Source organism: Centropristis striata, chromosome 1 (genome assembly GCF_030273125.1).
Source record: "Centropristis striata isolate RG_2023a ecotype Rhode Island chromosome 1, C.striata_1.0, whole genome shotgun sequence".
NCBI lineage: Eukaryota > Metazoa > Chordata > Actinopteri > Perciformes > Serranidae > Centropristis > Centropristis striata.
Window position 1 is genome coordinate 5,683,020 of NC_081517.1, and position 24,448 is coordinate 5,707,467.

A 24,448-nucleotide genomic window follows, 5' to 3' on the forward strand; every position below is an offset into this window, starting at 1 on the left:
ACAAGCCAATAAGAGAGCACGTCAGCAAAATAACCCCCCCTCCACACACACACCATCCCTCGTTTTCCCTTACCACCCCATCCATTCCCAACCCCATCCCCCAGAGCCCTCTCTACACCCCATCCCCCTTTCCTACCACCCCTAACCCACTTACTCATCCTGCCTCCACCCTCCTGCACACCCACGAGACTTCCCCACCCTCTCTACTTTCTCACCCGTGTTCATCCTCCCTAGTCTCCTTCCCTCTCTGTCTGCTCACCCTTTTTTCGTGGACACCCTTTTCTTCAGTCTCCTTCATTTACACCCACTCGCCATTTTTCTTATCCCCATCTCTCCCTTCCTTCCTTCCTTCCTTCCCCCACCTTTCTCTCTCCTCCCTCTCTCTTCTGTGGCCTTATCTTATGAATATCGGTAGCACACTGGGTGAAAAATTGATCCTCCCCGCCTGTCTGTGGACGCTGCCACAGCGCATTAGCCTGTGTGTGAGTGTGTGTGTGTGTATGTGTGTGTGTGTGTGTGTGGAGGCTTGCTGCTTGCGGGAGAGAGGGAGGGAGTGGGGGAGGGAGGGAGGGAGGGAGGAGAGGAGGAGGGAGGAAAGGAGGGTGGGAGGGATATTTGCATATCATCAAAGTAGGGAAAGGGAGTGTAATGAGGAGAGAATGTGTGTGTGTATGAGTGTGTGTTGGGTGTATGTGTGTATTCAGAGTGGTGTTGATGGGTTGGGGTTGAGTGTGTGTGAAATGAGAGAACAAGACCAAGGGAATATGGTATGGGAGGTGAGATGGACTGGGTTGGGTTTAGGTGTGTGTGAGAGAGAGGACAGACAGACAGAGATCACATGCATGCTTCCCTTCACATGCCATTCATCACACTCCTCTCTCTCTCTCACACACACACACACACACACACACACACACAGAGGACACATAGAATACCAACACTATATTATTTACACTAGTTTACATCAGAAATGTTTCATATATATATATATATATATATATATATATATATATATATATATATATATATATATACATATATACACAAACACACACACACACACACACACACACACACAGACACAGTGTAATCTGCAATTATGCTTAAATAAGCAATTTTAAAGATGTTTTTGCTCACAGATCATGCAAGAGCCCTGTTTGAATGATTATGTATATGATTATTTCTACATATATATATATATGTATGTATGTATGTATGTATGTATGTATGTATGTATATATATATATATATATATATATATAGGCCATTTCCCCGACCTTTGACACATTTATTCACAAAAAAAGTACTCTCTCCTTGCTTGAAAATATGAGAAATTGCCATATGCCAACACACTATTGTAAGCACATAACGAGCCCAAGTGGTGCGTGTAGACGTGAGGACACATGAACAAACTTGTTCTATCCGTGAAAAATGTGACTCACAAGCAGGCATGCATCCTTTAGCCTTGATAGTGAAAATTGAATTAGGCCTATTTATTTCAGGCGAGAGCTAAAAAAAAAAAAAAAACCCAAACAAACATTTTTTTCTATACTTGTCACTCTATTTTCTTTCTGTCTTTATCTTGTTTTATAGCCACTGTATAATGGTGAGCAACTTTTTGCAAACACAGCATATACTTATTCTTAAAGCGAACTTTCGGCTCCAGAAGAAACAGCTGCAATGGGTAGGCTTGGTATTTGTAAATAAATAATTTAAAGCCCCTTTTAGCCTGCCTCTCTGCTATCCGCAGCTTCTGATTTAACAGGACACGTAATCGACTACCGATCGTCAGCCGATTCATATTACCAGAAAACTCGTGTTTTAAAAAGTAAAGTGAATGAAAACAAAACATATTTGGCACTTTCAAATATAGTTCCGTGCTCTTTTGTTCTTAATAAGCGCGTGGGAGGGGTTTATGCTAGAAACCAACTACAAGCGCTTTCTGTTTTCTGGTATCTATTGGTCATGTCTGGTGAAATCCGACTTGAGCGTTGACGGTCTGTCACATTTCACGCTGACACCAAGCGAACACTGGGCGCACACACACACACACACACTCACTCGCATACACTCAAACGCTGCGCTCACCATATTATCGACAGATCCGAGTCAGAAGTACAGTCGTGGAGAGCACATTGGAGGTAAGTTGTTGTAAAATAAAACTACTCAGGGCAGGGAAATTAGACTCAGTAGCCTCAGAGGCGGGGTCATACCTTAAGATCGTGTTAATTTTAGCCGTGGTTCTTTCTTTGTAATTTTAGGTTCACCACTTTTTATCTTCCTCTGTGCGCTTTGCTGTTTGACCCTTTCCCAGCTGGGAAAACAGCCACAACTCAATGAAATCACCTCGAATAAGTTCTTAAAAAGGCTTTTTTTTTTGCTGTCTTACTATTAACCAAGCAATTTAAAGGGATTCGAGGCGTGGGTGGCTAAGCTACGGGCTTTTTCTGTGTGTTGGTCGGTGGAGGAGGAGGGGTTGGTTCGGCTTGCCAAGCTAGTGAACGACATTACGCAGCCTGGCTAAACAAGTTTAAATGGTTTTTAAAGTGGACAAAGTTGCCCTAAACTCAGATCGGGGACTAACACGCGTATGGAAAGGCGGACGGGTATGATAACACGGTTGTTGTACGGTTAGAATAAGCGTAATAACGCGTTTATCACAGTATGCTATGCGCACTAGCCTCCTGTGAGCTAGTGAGCCATGGCCGCTCGCTGCTCGGTTGTTGTGAACTCAACGTCGCTGGTGAACCGAGAGATTTAACCTCACTATTCTGTGGAAGTGGCTCCGTATTTTCATCCACCTAAATCACCGAGCCCTTAGTCATAGTTGTGTTTTAGTTACAAAGCGATAATATCGATGCTGTGTCGAATAGACGACGCTGGTTTAACGTTAGTTGTTGAACCAGTTTTGGGGAAACACGCTGTTTAGTAACGTTACTTAGACAAACTTGAGGGAAGTAGCTGCCTCAAAGTGAAAACACACACAGGTTTATCTAAATAGGCAGTGAGAGGACCACGGAGGGAATTTAGATTTCAGAGGTGGGGGGGACACAAGCAGGGCCGGTTCTAGGCAGCAGATATGAGGGGGCAGTCAGACATGAGAAGGGGGCATCATGTGGACACATCATGCTCCAGTAACGATGCTTTCTTCACTGAAAGGGGTCTATGGGTCCAACCCCAACCTGGAGAAGTGGATTACACTTTGTCAGATCTTCAGACCTGTCCAGGTGTCCCACCTGAAGACTAAGCTTTGCTGCTTTAGCTCTTAAGGTCACTGAGGCACAGAAACCCCCTGACCACAATAAGGTGGCAACCCCTCAGGGGGGGATTTAAAATAAAAATAAATGAATGAAATAAAATAAAATATCCTTCATCTAGATTTCAACCAATGATCGTATATCGGGTATCCCTTTTTTGGTGGATTTTTCCGCTACTGCAAATTGTAATGTTTATTAATTTTATGAGTATATTAAAATGTGCTTTCTCAACTTCTATATTTTTAATTTGAGGGGGCAAGACATTTTTTTAAGGGGGCTCGGCCCCCTCTTGCCCCAGTGTAGAGCCGGCCTCAGACACAAGTATCTTTAATCAAACTCAAACTCTTTCAGTTCACTGTGTTTTCTAGTAGTTCTTCTAGTTTTCTATTGTTACTTTTAAGTTTGCTGTTCCGTTTTTCGGTTTGACCTTTTTGTAAAGCATGTAGCCTCCAGCCTCTCCTCCTCTATCTCCTCCAGCCTCTTCTCCTGTATCTCCTCCAACTTCTCCTCCTCCATCTCCTCCAACTTCTCCCCATCTACCTCCTCCAGCCTCTTATCCTGTATCTCCATCTGCATCTCTAGTATCCGTCACCTGACAAAAATATATTGATGAATCACATAAACAGTGTGACAATTTGCGGTGTAACAATCATCAAATTTGATGATACGGTTATAGAGGAAAAAACTTAAGTTTCACAGTTTATCATGAGTATGGCTGTATAAAATCACATGTGTAATCGGAGGTTTCATTTTGAGCTTGATCCTAGTGCTTAACACTTCTCTATTGGACGGTTTGTGTGAACAGTAACAGCATAATTTAATTTAAAGCTACCATCAAGACTGTGGTGATAGAGACATGTGCTTGTTTTTCTTAATAAGGCTCATTATGTTTTAATATTGTGTTATATTGCACTCGTTTTATTGTAAATGTGTTTTTTTGGCACTTTTGTTGAGCTTTGGCAGCTATATTCGGCCAGGTCTGTCTTGGAAAAGAGATTCTGAATCTCAATGTTTAAATAAAGGTTAAATAAAAAAATAAAAGAGAGCACCAGTTTGGGGAAACAAGCTGTTTAGTAACGTTACTGAGACAAACTTGAGGGAAGAAGCTGCCTCAAAGTGAAAACACACACATGTTTATCTAAATAGGCAGTGATATGACTAACATTTGGTGTTTGTGTGAATAGTAACAAAGAGTTTAATTTGATTTAAAGCTACCATCAAGCCTGTGGTGATAGAGATGTGCTTGTTTTTCTTAATGAGGCTCATTATGTTTTAATACTGTGCTATATTGCACTTGTTTTATTGTAAATGTTGTTTTTTGGGCACTCTTGTTGAGCTTTGGCTGCTATTTTTGGCCAGGTCTCTGTTGAAAAAGAGATTCTGAATCTAAATGGTTAAAAAAAAATAAAAGAGAGCCCCAGTTTTGGGGAAACACGCTGTTTAGTAACGTTACTGAGACAAAGTTGAGCCTCGGAGTGAAAACACACACATGTTTATCTAAATAGGCAGTGACAGGACTAACATTTGGTGTTTGTGTGAACAGTAACAAAGAGCACCAGTTTAACTCTTAGCCTCTGTCCAACTTTATATTTTGAAACAGTGACTAAAAGCTTCTTCTGTGAGAGGAAACGAGAGGAAAAACGCAGAAAAAAAAGAAACAGAGGAAATCCCCCGAAAGGAAATGCCAATCGCAGCCGCTGGACAGCCAACGACTCAGGAGCCCAGAGTTTGCCCCCGGCTGCCCTCCACCCCGGAGCCTGTCCCTAAAGGGGCTGATTTATTCGACGAGGCGGGGGCGGCGGAGTCGGCGGAGCGCACAGAGTACGGGGGCGCGGAGGGGGGCAGAGGACTCGGGGGCTATAGTTACAGCCAGAGCGGCGCTAGGGGCTTTGTACAGCCCGGATCCACCAACGGCTCTCCGCCGCAGTCCCCAGCCGCGTCCTCCTCCTTTCTCTTCCATCCACTTCACCCCCACCAAATGGCCATGGAGCCCCCAAGGACTCGATCGCGTTCTCGCTCTGGATATTACCAGCAGTACGGCGGTGGCGGTGGGAACGGCAATGGGATTACCGGCAGCGGAGTCATGGGATCTAACCATCACCACCACCACCACCACCACCTCCATCAGCAGCAGCAGCAGCAGCAGCAGCTACATCCACAGCAGCAGCACGGTGCCGGTTGCGCACCACTTGGAGCTCACAGCAACCACCCGGAGATCCAGCAGCGAGCCCCAGGAAGTAACGCCTCTCCCGGCATTCAGAGGCTCGCTTCGGTTCCCGGAGCGCACCGCATCCCGGCGGCAGGTAAATAATGCCCCCACTTGTCATTGTCATTGACTGTGTATGTGGTATGTTCGACCGATCGCACCGTTTATTCGACTTTTTTTCCTCTTTACATAAGCACCAAGTTGGAGTGATAGAAGTCGAGGTGTTTGATACCCCGGGGAGGAGGGGAGGGGGCTGTCCTGGGGTTGGCATGACAAAAGTGTCTGTGCATGTGTGAACACATTTGTTGTATTCTAATTAGACAGGGTTTTTTTTTTTCATGTGCTTGCCACAGAGCTGCAGTGTTGATGTGGTGCACAGTTTGCACATACAGTAGGTAAATGAACAACAGCAGCCTGTGGTGTGGACCGGGGTAGCCTCAAGCTTATTGAAGTGCTGTGCATAGTTAGTTACCAACACTGTGCTTCTTAAGGCACAGTGACATGTCTACTTTTAGTCAACTACATAAATATTGATGTAGCTAGGTAACAAGCCTTCCAGTGTGAACAGACTAGTCTTTGTCTAAACTAGGTAAAGGTATAAATGATGGCTAGCTAACCCAGGGTTTGGCTTTCTGGGCTGTAAATAAGAAAACTGGCAATCCTTGAATGTATTTCTATATACTCTTGTATGGCTGTTATAGATGCAGGGTTGTTTTTACATGCACATACTAAAATCATAGTGCTGTAAATCTTCAACTGATGAAGTACTTCTCACAAGAAAGTCAGCTGAATGACTAAATAGAATGTGATATAGAATGTGAGAGATTTTTTTTGGCCCTGTAATTATTATTTCAATCATCTATATACATTCCACAAAGAAATATGAATTCAGTGCTTTTACTTTAAAATAGCAGTTTTTCATGTCGTGCATTACTTAGTGATTATTTGTTTTTATGTGTCCTCAGTTTTGTATGTATATTGAATCATTCGTTCCAAGTAATATTCACTAAACCAGTTCATTGGCTTAATTAGTTGATAGTAAAATGTAATTGAGGGACATCAGTGAATCCGCAATTTACTTGTGTATTTTCATAAAAAATAAGTGGTTCTATTAAATAAATATTACTTAGAAACAGCCTGAGTAAAGATTACAAACACTTTCTGTGTGGAAAAACTTGCCTAGCTTTTTTAAAGTAAATATCACTCCAGTTTTTTTCAGTGTATAGACGTCTATAGTAACAGCTGGATGGGCATGTTCTGTTTCAGATAGGGGGTCTCTAGCTCGCTCGGTGAGCCATGCTTTGATATTTGTGCTTCACTGCCAAGCGAAACACTAAATTACTTAAAAAAAGACACAAAATGACCAAAAAATACACAGAATTACCAAAAAAAGACACAAAATTATTTTAAAAAAGACACAAAATGACCAAAAAAGACACAAAGTTATTAAAAAAAGACACAATTATTTAAAAAAGACACAAAATGGCCCAAAAAAAGACACAGAATTACCAAAAAATACACAAAATTATTTAAAAAAGACACAAATTGACCCAAAAAAAGACACAAAATTACTGAAATAAGACACAAAATTGCCAAAAAAAGACACAGAATTACAATTTAAGTAAATGTCACTCCTGTTTTCAGTGTATAGACGTCTATAGTAGCAGCTGGATGGGCATGTTCTGTTTCAGATAGAAGGTTCTCTAGCTCGCTCTGTTAGCCAGGCTTTGATATTTGTGCTTCACTGCCAAGCAAAACTTATCCAGAGTCTGCGTGGACTGGTGCTGGGTGATGAATACATGCGAGGGCACTCCGACACAGCAAATGCAGTGCAGTGAACCACACAACATAGAAACAGCACAGCTAGAGTTTCACATTCAGTGAGACTGTGGGAAAGCTTTTCGTTTAGCCCACCTAACAGGCTTCTCAGGTTAGGAAGTGCTTGTCTTGCTGCCATGCTTTGGGGGAATTTTTTAAGTGGTATTTTTCTCTGGAAAACAAAACTGTAAAGCTAGAAGATTCATTTATTTACATTTCTCCATGTACAAATCATGAGGAGCAGTATATATTTGGATCAAGGCTAAAAGAAAGGAGTAGTTTCAGAGGAATTTCTTGCTTATTCACAAGCTTCCAGTGAATGTTTTTTGCTCCGAGCAGACAGACGACTCATACTGACTCTACATGCTGGGATAACTTAACATGCACAGACTAAGAACCCAGTCATTCCTCTCATTGAGCAACTCACAATGTAGCTTAGTCACTACAGGTGTTTTTCTTTCTTCTTTTTTTCGGCACACTATTCAACCACACAGTGAATCGAATGCAATTCGTATATAAAAGCTCAAAACGATATTCTACCAATCCAAATTCTTCATTTCCTGCTCTGTGTCTTTACCGACACCTTTAAAAAAAAAAAAAAAAAAAAAGTGGCTGCATATGTGAGCACATGAGAGACTGAGCAACAGTGTATGGAGACTGGAATTACCTGTCTGGGAGAGTGAGAGTAAGAAAAAACAGCTGAACATACATAAACAAAGGCCTCTTCTGGACTGCCAGCCGATATGTTGTCAAGCCATTTGTGTGTTCTGAGCCTAGCTTTGTGTAGGCTTGTTGAGTTTGAGGGAAATCTAGCTTTCTTTGTGTATAGTTGATCGAGAGGGAAAAACAAGTATTAACCCTTTGATGCACAACATGGGTCTAAAGTGACCCGACTGAGTTTTTATATTCTATATCTTTGCAATAAATTAGTTTCATCATTCAGTATTCCAGGTTTTCCTCAAATAGCTTGTTTTTGTTCATCATACATCCTCATTTTTTTGTTTTCGGTCTTTTTTGGCAATTCTGTGTCATTTTTTTTGGTAATTTTGGGTCTTTTTTTTAGTAAGTTTTGTGTCTTTTTGGGTCATCGTGTCTTTTTTAACTAATTTTGTGTCTTTTTTTAAACTAATTTTGTGTCTTTTTTTTTAACAAATTTTATGTCTTTTTTTTGGTAATTTTGTGTTTTTTTGTTTTTTTTTTTAGCAATTTTGTGTCTTTTTAAAAATTATTTTGTGTCTTTTTTGGTAATTTTGTGTCTTTTTTCTTTGGTAATTCTGTGTATTTTTTTGGTCATTTTTGTGTATAAAATAATTTTAAGTCTTTTTTAAAATAATAATAATAATTTGTTTTCATTCACTATCCTACTGTTTTTCCAATGGAAATAATTGTTTGGTGCCTCTAAAAAGTCTCAAATGTTAAAATGTGTGATTTTACAATGTAATCTGGTGGTTCTAACAACTCTTTTAAAGTTAAACCTTAAAAATAAGACAAACATAGTTAACCATATAGTCAAATTGTGATTTCAGTGCATCACTTTTTGTATCATGACGCTTCTAATGCACAAGTTCATTTTTGACCCATGTGTGTAAACTTGATGTAATAATACAAAAACTATTTTTCTTCATAGAGTATGAAAGGAAAAATGGATATAATGATCTGATATAATGTTGTGCATCAAAGGGTTAAAATCCAGATCAGTGTGCCACGTTCCACTGCATCACCAGAGACGGAGAACTAGGACTCGTCCATGTCCATCAGTCTGCTGTGACCTCTGACCCCTACTCTGTCATAGAAGCTTGGCTATGACATGTAGGAAAGTACAAATCAATGGATAGAATGACTGTATTGTATTTCCATCCAAATGGATTTCGATCCAGAGGGGGAGGGAGTGGCTCCAGATTCTATACACACTCACTCATTATCTGGATTAATTTCAATTAGACCTGAAACACACAGCACACACACACACACAAAAGAACAGTAACACGGAGAGAATATAGGTGTGTGTGTGTGCATACATATTGTACTCTGTGTGAGTAGCACAAATAATGAAGTCATAGTGTAGCAAAAGTGGTAAAAATCCAATCTGATCCACTTTATTTGTATAGCACATTTAAACAAGAAAAATGTCTCCAAAGTGCTGTACATAGAACCAACAATAAAACAAACATTTCCATATAACAATCAGCAATAAATAATAAGTGTATCAATCTAAAAAGATGCTATAAATAAAACAATACAATCAAACAGATAAACATAGTAAAATAGATAAAAGACGTAGTTAAAAGTAGTAAAATAAATAAAATAAATAAAATATGTAGTTAAAAGAAATAAAATAAATAAAATATGTAGTTAAAAGTAGTAAAAGAAATAATAGAAATAAAATATGTAGTTAAAAGAAATAAAAGAAATAAAATATGTAGTTAAAAGTAGTAAAAGAAATAATAAAAATAAAATATGTAGTTAAAAGAAATAAAATAAATAAAATATGTAGTTAAAAGTAGTAAAATAAATAAGACACAGAGGACCACAAAACTCATGCAAAGTTAAAAAGCCGAGGAATAAAAATGGGTCAAAAAACAAAGGTACGGCTTTATCTCGTAGCTGTGAAATGCTTCAAAAGTAAAGCGGTTGCTTTATTTTGAAATAAAAAAGCAGACAGCATTTGAGTGCTATTAACATTGTTATTTAGCCCGAGGACGCCTTAAGGCTAATTTATAGTTGAATATTCTCTTACACAAGTGAAGCAGCTGGCTAGCTGGACCTTCCCCAACACTACACACCTTTTATTAGAGCCTCTTTCCATTCCCAGAGAAGGGTCCTGCTTGTTGGGAATAGAGTGAGAGCGAAGGAGATCCTTAGTCCATTCTTCCCTGCTAGTCACCTGCGTTGGGCCTGAAAGCTAATGATATCCTGTACTCTTCAGTCCCTCCGTCTCTCCAGCAGTCTGTTCCACATCTTTTGTGCCTTGTTCTTTCATGCTTGTTTTATACAGTTTGTAGTGCTTACATTTATTATCCTCTTTTTGACTCGCTATCTCATTTACTGTTCACATGACTTAACTTACAATTTAAAAGAAATGATCATGTCTTACGAGGTAAAAAGACCCCCGAGAGGAGGTTGTCAAAAGTATCGATACTGAAACGTTGTATCTGGATACGATACTCATTTTCAAAAGTATCGATACTTGGCCGTGTTATTATTAGCCATTAGCCTCAGCTAGCAGTTATTATTAAAAAAAGACACTAAATGATTTTAAAAAGACACAAAATGACCCAAAAAAGACACAAAATTACTAAAAATAAGGCATAAATTTGCTAGAAAAAGACACACAATTATTTTAAAAAGACACAGAATTACTAAAATACGGCACAAAATTATTTTAAAAAGACAAAATGACCAAAGTAAGACACAGAATTACCAAAAAAGACACAAAATTATTACTATTCAGTCCCTCCGTCTCTCCAGCAGTCTATTCCACATCTTTTGTGCCTTGTTCTTTCATGCTTGTTTTATACAGTTTCTAGTGCTTACATTTATTATCCTCTTTTTGACTCGCTATCTCATTTACTGTTCACATGACTTAACTTACAATTAAAAAGAAATTACCATGTCTTATGAGGTAAAAAGAGCCCAGAGAGTGGTTTGTCAAAAGTATCGATACTGAAACGTTGTATCTGGATACGATACTCATTGTCAAAAGTATCGATACTTGGCCGTGTTATTATTAGCCATTAGCCTCAGCTAGCAATTATTATTAAAAAAAGACACTAAATTATTTTAAAAAGACACAAAATGACCCAAAAAAGACACAAAATTACTAAAAATAAGGCATAAATTTGCTAGAAAAAGACACACAATTATTTTAAAAAGACACAAAATGACCAAAATAAGACACAGAATTACCAAAAAGACACACAATTATTCTTAAAAAAAAGACACAAAATGACCCAAAAAAGACACAACATTACTAAAATCAGGCATAAAATTGCTAGAAAAAGACACAAAATGATTTTAAAAAGACACAAAAGGACCCAAAAAAGACACAAAATTACTAAAATAAGGCATAAAATTGCTAGAAAAAGGCACAAAATTATTTTAAAAAGACACAAAATGACCAAAGTAAGACACAGAATTACCAAAAAAGACACAAAATTATTACTCTTCAGTCCCTCCGTCTCTCCAGCAGTCTGTTCCACATCTTTTGTGCCTTGTTCTTTCATGCTTGTTTTATACAGTTTGTAGTGCTTACATTTATTATCCTCTTTTTGACTCGCTATCTCATTTACTGTTCACATGACTTAACTTACAATTTAAAAGAAATTACCATGTCTTACGAGGTAAAAAGAGCCCTGAGAGGCCACATTTGCAGCATTTAGTCTTGAGGTGCAAAAGAGACTCAGAAAATGTAAAAGTACTTAAGCTTAAGTTCCCACCAAATGCTTAAAACTGCTGCCAAATTGGTCCAAGTGGATAAAAACATCCTCTGTAGCAGTTGATATCCTATCCTGATTCTGACCCACCTCTGTCACAGCCTGTCCCCTCTTAGCCACATTCATCTCCCCCTCCCCTTTGGATCAGTCAACCCTTTCTGTACCCCTCCGGTCCATTTTCTCTGGCCTCCTCCCTCACATTTGTCTAATGGAGGGATCGTTTTAATGGATTGCCCAAAGCAGCAGAGGGGCAGACACTCCTGCCACTCTACCTTTACCCCTCCTCTCCACTCCTGTCCTCTCCATCCCTCTGTCTGCAGCCGAAGTGGAAACATGCACTCTTTTTTTTCCCCACTTTCCTTTGTCTTGTCGCCCAGGCAACCCCCTCCGGTTTGAAGAGAAAGTCTTTCACTTGGATCGACCAAGTAGCAGGGGTTCCCTGCTACTCCGTCACTCCAAATAAACAACAAAGCAGTCACTTTGGTCAGCAAGAGAAGATCGTGGGGGTAGAAGACAGTGACCTCAAATTAGCTTTAAAACCTATGGATGGGCTCTGATCGTTTTAAAGAAAGTTGTAGTTCAAAGAGGGATTGGGAGAGAGAATGCCAAATGTCACTAAAAGCCTTTAGTAAGGTCAAGTTAGGGCAGAGGTCTCAAACTGAAATCGAGCAAAAAAAGACACAAAATGACAGGAAAAAAACTAAATTACTTTAAAAAAAAGACACAAAATGACAGGAAAAAAAACTAAATTACTTAAAAAAGACACAAAATGACCAAAAAAATACACAAAATTACTAAAAAATATGCAAAATTAGCAAAAAAGACACAAAATGACCAAAAAAACACCAAATTGCTTAAAACACACACAAAATTACCAAAAAATACACAGAATTACCAAAAAAAATACACACAATTATTTAAAAAAGACACAAAATGACCCAAAAAAGATACAAAATGACCCAAAAAAGAAACTGAATTACCAAAAAAGAAACAGAATTACCAAAAAAGCCACAAAATTATTTAAAAAAGACACAAAATTACTAAAAAATTACCAAAAAATGACACAGAATTGCCAAAAAAAGGCTCAAAATCATTAAAAAAAGACACAAAATTAACAAAAAAAGTAATTTAAGGGACCTTCCACACACAACACGGTAAAGTGCCATTCGTATAAAACTCCCATTTAACTTTCGTATCAAGGTGGGGGCCACAAAATATCGCCATGAGGGCCGCAATTGGCCCGTGAGCCGCGAGTTTGAGACCCATGCTTTAGGGAGAATAGAAGAGCCAGTGAAAGAGCAAAAAACTGATGTGTAAAAGCGAGGGGGAAAGAGGAGAAGCAGCTTTAGAAGAAGTTGTGTATTGGATCAGGCAGCTATCGGAGTTGACGTTGGGAGGAAGTGCAGTGCATGAGATTTAGGAAGGTCAGGTGCAGGGAGAGGACGAGGAAGGAAAGGGAGAGATGATTAGACTGAAGCACAGAAGAAATTGCAAAAGGAGGATGTGAACATGTTCCATGGAATAGGGCTGACTGTAGAGGACACACAGGATGTCATGAGCATTAAAGCACAGAGAGGAAGCATGCTTCACAGACACAGTGTGTGAAACCTGGGGGAGGCGTGGATACCGTGACTGGAAAGAGAAAGATGGAAATGATTGGCTGTGAGCTAGGGTTGTCAAAAGTATCGATACTAAAACGTTGTATCTGGATACGATACTCATTTTCAAAAGTATCGATACTATCAATACCGTGTTATTATTAGCCATTAGCCGCAGCTAGTAATTATTATTAAAAAAGACACAAAGTTATTTTAAAAAGTCACAAAATGACCCAAAAAAGACACAAAATTACTAAGATAAGGCATAAAATTGCTAGAAAAAGACACAAAATAATTTTCAAAAGACACAAAATGACCCAAAAAAGACACAAAATTACTAAAATAAGGCATAAAACTGCTAGAAAAAGACACAAAATTATTTAAAAAAGACACAAAATGACCCAAAAAAGACACAAAATTACTAAAATAAGGCATAAAATTGCTAGAAAAAGACACAAAATTATTTTAAAAAGACACAAAATGACCAAAATAAGACACAGAATTACCAAAAAAGACACAAAATGATAAAAAAAAAAAGACACAAAATGACCCAAAAAAGACACAAAATTACTAAAATAAGACACAAAATTGCCAAAAAAGACACAGAATTACAAACACTTTCTGTGTGGAAAAACATGCCTAGCTTTTTTTAAAGTTAATGTCACTCCATTTTTTTCAGTGTATAGTCGTCTATAGTAACAGCTGGATGGGCACAGTAATTGACACAGCGTCAGTATACATAAGCATTAAGAGTTAATAAGTTTACATAAATGTTGGTGATTGAAAAGTGTTATTTTCTCTCTTGAAGTCTCAGAATGAAGCAGAGAAAAGTCAACCTGCAACCAAACAACTTTTGCACTACCTCAGACCTGAAGCTTGTTATCATAGTTGCAGTTTCTTTTTTGCACAACTGTTTTTTATTATAAATATTTAACCTGTGGTTCTGTTAATCTTTACACGTTGCATTTTTCTTGTTCGTTAAAAATATTTCTGTTAAATTTGGGGGGTCTTTGTTTTTATCCTAGTAAAATGGTATCAAGTATTTAATATTTTCCTGAGTTTTAGTATGGTGACCACCCTGCTGTGAGCAGATGGAGGCCTGGTGGAGGGTGGGATATGAGTGGTTGGAGCAGAGGCTAGCAGCAGTAAGTTTGGTGGTTAAAGTATGTGTGAAAAATGCATGCATGAATGGATGCTGGGAGTTAAAGAGAAGGGAGGGAGGGAGGGGGAGGTTGTTTACTCCTGCTGTTTGCATGTTAGTCCTGTCCATGTTGAGATAACTGGGAATGTCAGTGGATGCAGCTTTGTTTTGGACCAATCCATGGTTCCAATGTCCACTGGAAGGAGCATGTCTTCACACAGCTGGATTTATGTTGCTCTCTTTCTTGATATCATCTTATTATTATGCAGGAACTGTCTTGAACTTAATTAACCCATTTAGGTCTAAAACGGCTGTAAAAAAATGCCTGTAAAACCTCTGGGCGATTATAAAATAACCCCCTAAAACCTGAAGTTTTTCTGGAAATTCAACAGAAGTGTTAACGCTTCCTACTGAATAATAGATTTTTCAGCCTCTGTAGCAGATAGAAATGAAATTAAAAAAGTATTTGAGAGCTTATAGCTGTTATATCTGAGCTCACTCCGCTATAGTCGTCTTCCGCCATGATTTCAGTTCTGGAAAAGTCCCATGTTGCATTCACAATTTTGCAGATTCATGAGATTTAAAGTGCTGAATATGCAAGGAAAAAGTTGTTTTCCCCCCCACTTTATTCTCGTAAATATGCGACTTTTTTTTTTTCTTGTAGATTTGCCACTTTAATCTAGTAAATTTGGGACTTTTTTCTCGAAATATTATATATAATATTTTGATATCCACTGAAGTTACCAAATATAGTTCTTCGCCTGATAAAGGGCACAACATGACAAAAAAAAAAGACGCAAAATGACCAAAAAAGACACAAAATGACTAAAAAAAAGACACAAAATGACTAAAAACTGACCAAAAAAGACACAAAATGACTAAAAAAAGACACAAAAACCCAAAAAATGATAATACATGTGGGAGTGTCTCAATGCAAAAAGAGAAAATTATATACAATTTAATTAAAAAAACTGCCCATCACAGATGTACCGACATTGATCCTAATGGCTTTAAATTGTGCGAGAACGTATATTTCTCCCAAGTTATTTCCATTCAGCTCCTCAGAATGTAGTTTAAATGAGTTGATGGCTCAGTTTGTGGTGATAGTGTTGAGATTTATGATCGAGGAGAGAAAGTAATGGCCAAAGAGGCAGAAACAGATGACAATCTTTATTCTCTTCTTCTAACACTCCCTCTCAGCTGGCTCCTGTCTTTCAGGAGGGAGGGAGGGAGGGGGGGATAGTGAGGACAGGAGCAGGAGTGAGAAGGAGGAAGGAGTGTGAAGGAGTATGTCTGTTTGCGTGCCTCTCCATGTGCACACACCTGGTTTAGTTGCTGCCTGGGTGGGCTGCAAGCAGGAACAGGCACACATACATACATATATACATACATACATCATGAAGCCAGTTTAAGTTCTGTCTGTGAAGATTATAAGGACATACTTTATTAAACTAAATATATTTCACTTTTATATGAATGAAAAATAGCCATAATGAGGCACAATTCATTGTCTTTTGTAAAAATAATATTTTCTATATTTTAAACATATTTTTCATTCACAAATTCATTACTGTAATGCGTCCAGATAAAGTGTCATGGTTTCCCCCACACTAGTATACAATAAATATTTAATAAACTTTATAAAAATGAATACACATTTGTTTAAAAATGTATCATTTAACAGAATATAATCAAACATAATGGTTTTTAACTATGTATAAAGAACAAAATCTGAATGAAAATTGATTATAAAAAATGGTTAAATGTCACGGTAATGATAGAATCGTTTGCATTAAAATATGTGTATATTTTAATAAAATACATTTTGGTGATACCCGCTAAGTGATTGCCAAAGAAAAAAAAACCTTTTGTTGTTTTTTTTTTAATTTAAAAATGTGTTACGATAATGAATTTTGTTGCTCAGTGTCTCTAAAAATGTCAGAAAATACCTTAAAATTCTTTAAATAGATTGTAAATTTATATTTAACAGTGACTTTAGATTGTATATGTTATAAAGGGTCAAAGAAAAAATATATATATTCAATGCTCTTGGATTTTTGCTATGAGCTGTACCATGTTTATGAGAATCACCCTTGTGCAGAAATGTTTTTCTGTCACTGCACTAAGATGTGAAAGCAAGAGTGCAATGGTAAATTGCTTGCAAACTATTGTGTTTAGTAGCAACATTTCAGCGAAATATCAACCAGCATCAATTCTCTACTCAACTAATAGAGCAGATTCTATGGAGCTGTTGTTGGCACTGAAATTGCATGGGAATCACAATACAGTCATACAGGTATTATCCTTGAGAGTCTACTGTGTATCGAGCACAAGGGGCCTGGATAACATGTTTTCTAAATTTAAAAAAAGAGGAAGGTTTTTTTTATTTTTTATGTGTAAGTGTTTGTATGCCTGCATTGTAAGCCATCTTGTTGGGATTACTGACTGTCTTTTGCTACACAGCTTCTTAGTTCTGGGAGCAAAAATATAAAAACAGGATGTAATGGGTTCATTCAAGTGGCTGCCAAGACAAAATTACTAAAAAAAAAAACGGCACAAAATGACAGAAAAAAAACCTAAATTACATAAAAAAGACACAAAATTACCAAAAAATACACAAAAAGGCCAAAAAAATACACCTAAATACCATTAAAGACACAAAATTAAAAAAAAGACACAAAATGACCCCCAAAATGACACATAATTACTAAAAAAGATACAAAATGACCAAAAAAGATACAAAATGACCAAAAAAGACACAAAATTACTAAAAAAAAGACACAAAATTACCAAAAAAAGACACAAAATGACTGAAAAAACACTAAATTACTTAAAATAAATACACAAAATGACCAAAAAAAAACACAGAATTACCAAAAAAGACACATAATTACTAAAAAAAGACACAATTATTTTAAAGAGACACCAAATTACAAAAAAAGACAGAATTAACAAAAAGACACAAAACTATTTTAATAAAAAAGACAAAACTATTAAAAAAAAAGACACAAAATTACCAACAAAAAAAAAGACATAAAATTAACAAAAAAATAATTAAAGGGACCTTCCACACACAGTGCCATTCATATAACACACATTCAACTTTCATATCAAGGTGGAGGCCACACAAAATATTGTCACGAGGGCCGTGAGTTTGAGACCCATGCTCTACACACAGTAGTAGGGAAATCTATTAAAAAAACCCTGGATCTAAGAAGATGCAAGTATTTTTTTGTTATAAAAGTTTAACTGCTGTACACAAGATGTGTCATTTCACTGAAAGGTCCTTGCTTGGTGCATTTGCACTTTCACTGCACACCCACATTACACTGAGTTACAGTGTCATCCTTGTACAAACATGCTTCAAACTCACATCTAAGGTGAGCACAGAGAAACTTTCTCCCTCACGAGGTTAATGTAAAACTGTAGTCTTGTATTAAACTCTGACCGTTAAAATCAATCATCCAAGTGAAGCAACACGAAGCAAAACACATTTTCGAGTGGAAAAGGACTCTAGTATGTGGATCAGTGACAAAAAGGATATTATATATTAAATGCTTTATCCACCTACAGTGTATTTAAGTGGACTTGTAAGTAAGTAAGTAAACTTTATTTATATAGCACCTTTCACAGACAGAAGTCACATAGTGCTTCACATAAAAATCATACACATAACATAAAAAAAAGACCAAAACAACAGCAATTTAAACAACCACAGCAGTTCCAAAACAATTAATCCAAAGCCTGAACAAATAAAATACTTATATACTTATACATACTTCATTTAAATAAAACTGAGTATTTTCTGAGTATTTCTACATTTCCACATTTCGTCAATATTGAGCAGAACATATTCTGAAAACAAACATTTTTTTCTAAAGTTTTGACAAATTATGTAAAATGTATTTTATAAGCTACCATAATGTTGCAATGTAACATGGATTGTATTTTTTTCTCATTTAAGTTCACGTTTATTTTCCTGTATATAATCAGATTTTTATGAAAAAAACGAGGTTCGATCACGTCATTGACCCATGCAATAGTGACAATTATTTTTTTTAAACAAAATCACGAGGCAAACCAATGTCTTTTGGCTTCTGTGTGATTTTATTAATAACATAATGAAATGTTTGAAAGTTCAGGTATGTGTGGGGTGGGTTGAAGGGTTAAATATCTCAATGAACAAAGTGAGAATTCCATTTAAAGAAAAGAAAATAAAGCAGGTTTAGTTACTATATACATATAGTGAAATAATCAACATGTTAAACAGCATCTTTACCCTAAAAAAAAGCTCTCATGACTTATGTAAATGTGTGATGTCACAACTATTCTATATAAAGGAAGAGAGTGATTATAGGAATATTATATAGGTATATTCAGACACAGTAGGAGGAAAATATTGTTGTTTTTCTTTTACATTAAAGCATTTAAACATGTTCTTGTAGAAATCAGTCATGAATATGAACCTAAAAATGAGCATGAACATGTCCCCTTTAAACCAAAACATCAAAAAGCGCTTTAGCAGGATTGATCCTTTGAAGGATACACAGTGAGGGTTTGTGGTGAGCTGCAGCTCACAGAGACTTGTGAATTAAATCTCATGCTCACCTTCAAAACTTCAGATGCACACCATGTGTGCTTGCATTGCTGTGTGAATGAAGCCAGCTGTGATCGCCTGGTCAAGAAAAGATATGCAATGGCATTTTTATTTTCTCATTTATTTTATTTCATGCATTTTCTAGGGTTCAGAATTAGGGGTGTACCGATCGATCGGCACCGATTTCCTTGATTTTGCCGGATTGGCGATCGACCGGTTCTTTTGCGTCAAACCGATCTTATCTACTTCACTGCAAAAAAGCCAACTTGTATTTTTTGGCCTAAAACAGTGATTTAATTTGGTAAAACTTGGAAATATTAATTATTGACATTTAGGGCAATAATGTAAGTTAGCACAACAAAGGAAGCCAGTTGTCTGCTCAAAAACAAGTTGGTGAGTTGTTGTTACTTATATCTTTAAGTTGTTCAAAACAAATTCATTAGCGAAAGCTAGTGGCTAACTGATGCTCGCGGCTAACTGATGCTAGCGGCGCTGCTTGTTACAGCTACAAGAGTAGCCATTAGCGTATCAATGCTAACTCAAAATTGTGGTCGCAACATTAGCTGACATTTCATAGCAGCGTTACACTGTGCCAATTCAGCACATTGCAGAATTAAGGATTGTGCACAATATTAGGACAATATTAGGCACAATATTAGGCAAGCTTGATAAAAAAATAACAATAACTTAACTTAAGTGTTCATTTCTTGTCTAGGTACTTTTGACAACCCTACCATATACATATTGAAATAAAATAAAGACATGCCAAGAAAGCCCAAAAAACCCTCAGGGGGCTTGAACAGGGGGATTCCCTAATATAACATAAAAATAACAAAAAGAAGTTGTGCAAAAAGAAACTGCAACTATGATAACAAGCTTCAGATACTCGATACTTTTGAAAATGAGTATCCGGATACAACGTTTTAGTATCGATACATTTTTGTGTATCGACACTTTTGACAACCCTAGTGTGAATGTATAAGCAGTTTTCAGACTTGAGGAGAAGTGCGGGATGGAGGAGCAACCTCAAGGACTGCAGCAGTAACAGAACAGAGAGGAAGATAATGAGAAAGATAATGAGGAAGGAGAGAACAATAAATAGATTGAGGAGGACAATGAAGTGGGAGAGAGGTAGAAAAAGCCCCATTTCTATACACACACACACACACACACACACACACACACACACACACACACACACACACACACAGCGGCTTGCCATCAGGCCTGTGTGAAGCAGCGTTAGGCAGGTAATGGCTGGCCAGGCGTTACATGCCCGCCTATTTTAAGCCTGTATGCCAGCTTGTTCCTCGACTCTGCTTAGCGCAAAGGTGTGAAGTGTGCTGTGACATGTGTTCAGGAGGCGGGGTGATGTGATGTGCGTTAGATGTGTGTGTGTGTGTGTGTGTTACACATATGCCCGTCTGAAATTGTCTTCAGTCTGTATTAGGGTTGTCAAAAGTATCGATACTAAAACGTTGTATCCGGATACGATACTCATTTTCAAAAGTATCGATACCTAGCCAAGGAATAAACACTTTTTTTGCTTGCCTTATATTGTGCACAGCATACAACCTCAAAATATTGTTCTAATTGTTATTGTTTATTGTATTTATTTATTTTTTGCACTCCCTCAGACCTGAAGCTTGTTATCATAGTTGCAGTTTCTTTTTGCACAACTGTTTTTTATCATAAATATTTAACCTGTGGTTCTGTTCATTTTGACATGTTGCATTTTTCTGTTACATTTTGGGGTCTTTGTTTTTATCCTTGTGGTATCGAAAATTGTATTGAGTATCGAATATTTTCCTGAGTATCGGTATCGAGTTGAAAATTTTAGTATGGTGACAACCCTAGCCTGTATGTAAATTAGTACAAATCCTGCAGCGGTCCACAATGTTTTCTGTCCATTTTCCCATTTCTTACTGTACTGTTACAGCTGGCGATTTGTTTAGTAAACCTGTCACTTATCTATCATCTTATCTACCCAACCGCTCTTTCTATTCACCCACTTTCCCCTGTGTGTTTTCCTGTTTTGACACGAGAAGAGAAGTTTAATAGAGAGAGGCTGCAACAGAGAGGGTGATGGAGATCACGGGCAGAGACGAAAAGCAAGAAAATGTGGATGCTGTGAGATAAAGCAGCAGGGATATATGGGAGAGGGAGAGACAGGCCGGCAGATAGGGAAATAGATCGGTGGCAGGAAGGGATGGTGATGAAGTGATGGAGAGTGTGAGGAGGAGGAGGATGTGTGAGGAGGGTGTCTGAGCTGAGTGCAGAGGGGGGGAGATGAGAAAGGGAGGGAGAGGTGGAGGAAATGGATAGAAATAGCTGATGCACTCTGAGGCTTACAGAAAATCAATAGCAGTCAAGAGGGGAAGCCACAACCCCCACCCTGCTCCATCCCTCCCTCTCTCTCTCTCTCTCTCTCCTCCAGTTGTCTTCCTCATGTTTTTTCCTCCACTCTTTATCTCTTCCCATCTCCTTTTCCTCCTCAGTGCTCTCACCCTTTCATGTGCATTTTCGTCCTTCTTCTGTACCGACACTTTGCCTTCTTCTTGCCCCCCCACATCCCCTTCCCCGGCCGTTCACACTCCCTCTTCTTCCTCACCTCCTATCTCTGTTGTCTTTCACCCTCTTTTCAAGACATCCTCTCTTCTTTAACAGCCCGCTGCACGCTTTAGATTCAACAACCAGTATCACCGGCTTGTTTGTCCAGCATCTCTTTCTACTTTACCAATAAACATCTGAAGTCAATGAGATTTTTTTGCAGCCGTTATAAAGGTGTGGTTGGTGTGAGTACAGGTTTTATGTGGTTAGCATGTTTTATACTTTAGCTACAACCCTGATACCAAAACTAGGGTTGTCACGATACTAAGATTTTCAACTCAATACCGATACTATAAGTATAAAAACAGACCCCAAAATTTAACAGAAATATTTTTATTAACAAGAAAATTGCAACATGTTAAAATTAACAGAACCACAGGTTAAATATTTATAAAAACAGTTGTGCAAAAAGAAACTGCAACTATGATAACAAGCTTCAGATACTCGATACTTTTGAAAATGAGTATCGTATCCGGATACAACATTTTAGTAACGATACTTTTGACAACCCTACTTTCTACTTTACCAATAAATGTCTGAAGTCAATGAGAATTTTTTGCAGCCGTTATAAAGGTGTGGTTGGTGTGAGTACAGGTTTTATATGGTTAGCATGTTTTATACTTAAGCTACAACCCTGATACCAAAAAAAGGTGGGACACTCTATTTTACTCACATTTTAGACTAGGGTCAAAACATCCCATACATTTCATTACATTTGATTTGATTTATTTGGCACAGTTTTAAAAGAAAGAAAATAACATAATAACAATAATACAATTTATATATTCCATATACTAGGGTTGTCACGATACTAAAATGTTCAACTCGATACCGATACTCAGGAAAATATTCGATACTCGATACCATTTTCGATACCACAAGGATAAAAACAAACAAACAAAATTGACAGAATTAACAATTATTAACAGAAATATTTTTATTAACAAGAAAAATGCAACATGTAAAAATGAACAGAACCACAGGTTAAATATTTATAATAAAAAACAGTTGTGCAAAAAGAAACTGCAACTATGATAACAAGCTTCAGATACTCGATACTTTTGAAAATGAGTATCGTATCCGGATACAACATTTTAGTATCAATACTTTTTTGAGTATCGATACTTTTGACAACCCTAGTTTCTACTTTACCAATAAAAATCTGAAGTCAATGACAATTTTTTGCAGCCATTGGAAAGGTGTGGTTGGTGTGAGTTCAGGTTTTATGTGGTTTGCATGTTTTCTATTTCACCTACAACACTGATTCCAAAAGACAGTGAGACACTTTATTTGTCTCACATTTCAGACCATGTCCAACCATTTGGAGGGCTGTATATTTGTATCTTGCTCCGCCTTTGTATCACCTGTAACTTTGACGTTTCACTACAGGATTAACATTCTGAACCCCAAGCAGTTTCAGGGTGTTTTCAGCACGGCCTTGTTTTTTAGTCCTGCAGCACAATGATAACTAGAGGTAGGGAGAACTGAAAAATAATGTTTGTGCAGAATAACAAGGTTATAATGAGGATAGTTTATTTTACAAAAATTGAAAATATCTCTCTAGATATATACAGTAATGGAAAAAATATAAGACCACCCTTGTTTTCTTCAGTTTATTGTTCATTTTAATGCCTGGTACAACTAAATGTACGTTTATTTGGACAAATATAATGATGACAACAAAAATAGCTCATAAGAGTTTCATTTGGTTTTCTTGATAATGATTGTGGTTATTATCAAGAAAACCATGGAAAATGGATAGATATCAGCTCTTATGAGCCATTTTTGTTGTTGTTGTTGTTGTTGTTTTTATGTACCAAGCATCGAAATGAACAAGAAACTTAAGAAAAAGGGTGGTCTAATATTTTTTCCATTACTGTATATATTTTTCTTTTTCTATTATTATTATTTAATTATTTAATTATTTATTTATTTATCTATCTATTTATTTGTATTATTATTTATTATTATTTTTTATCATTTTATTTTTTTGCAGTAATAAAATAATAATAAATCGATAATAAATAACAACAAATGACCATTTGCCTTTTTGTTTGGATCTCCATAACACATATCAAAATTGTGACTTTAATTTTTTCAGGAAATATGGTCAGAACAAGTTAAATATAATAGGGACACCCTATAGTTGTTAAATGGGTTTAAACTTTTTGAAATTAGCTACTTTTTCACATTTCTGTTTCTAGTCACAGCCACGTGCCCTATTAAGGGTTAAAGTGTTTGTTCCACGGGTGTCACCATGGGTTCTTATGGGTTAAATAATAATTAAATATGGGTTTATAATACTAATTAAATCGGCCCTTTAGCATTTTTAAATTTCCTCGATGTAGGAGAAGAAATGACCGTGTCCACACACATTGAAATTCATCCTGCGATCCTGCTATTCAACTTTCCTCGAGGCCCTGAGTGAAGAAACTAAACTGCTGTGTGCAGTCTCTTGCTCCAACATTGGACATGATGTCATCGAAACATTTTAAACCTGTTCTGTAGCTTCTGTGTCGGCTCTATAGAGTGACTCTGACTGAATGACTCGTCTCTGACTCAATTTACCGGACTCTGACAATGCGCGAGCGAGACCATATTGAGGGAGGGAGCTGGATTTTTGCCTATTGTAACCGGTGAATGAGTGTCGTACTATGCAGTCAGCGAGTCCCATGAATGCATCACCAGCACTCCGTCCCAAATCATCTTGGCGAAAACAGCCTTTTAGCTGGTTTCCACTCCACTAATGTAAGCTTTACTTAACTCAACCTTTTCAATCCATTTATTT

General features: G+C 37.2%; 1 protein-coding gene across 2 annotated transcripts in view; it reads left to right on the forward strand.

Moving 5' to 3' along the window:
- The first annotated feature begins 2,038 nt into the window (after window positions 1-2,038).
- rnf38 (ring finger protein 38) overlaps window positions 2,039-24,448 on the forward strand; it is a 40,877-nt gene continuing 18,467 nt past the window's right edge. Inside the window, exons 1-2 of one of the 2 annotated variants that reach the window (XM_059359315.1) lie at window positions 2,039-2,141; window positions 4,858-5,560. In XM_059359315.1, coding sequence (XP_059215298.1) covers window positions 4,939-5,560 — 622 coding nt within the window. In that variant the 5' untranslated portion in view covers window positions 2,039-2,141; window positions 4,858-4,938. Of the gene's footprint in view, window positions 2,142-4,501; window positions 5,561-24,448 lie in introns of those variants that run through there. The other variant, XM_059359394.1, reaches the window with a different exon arrangement.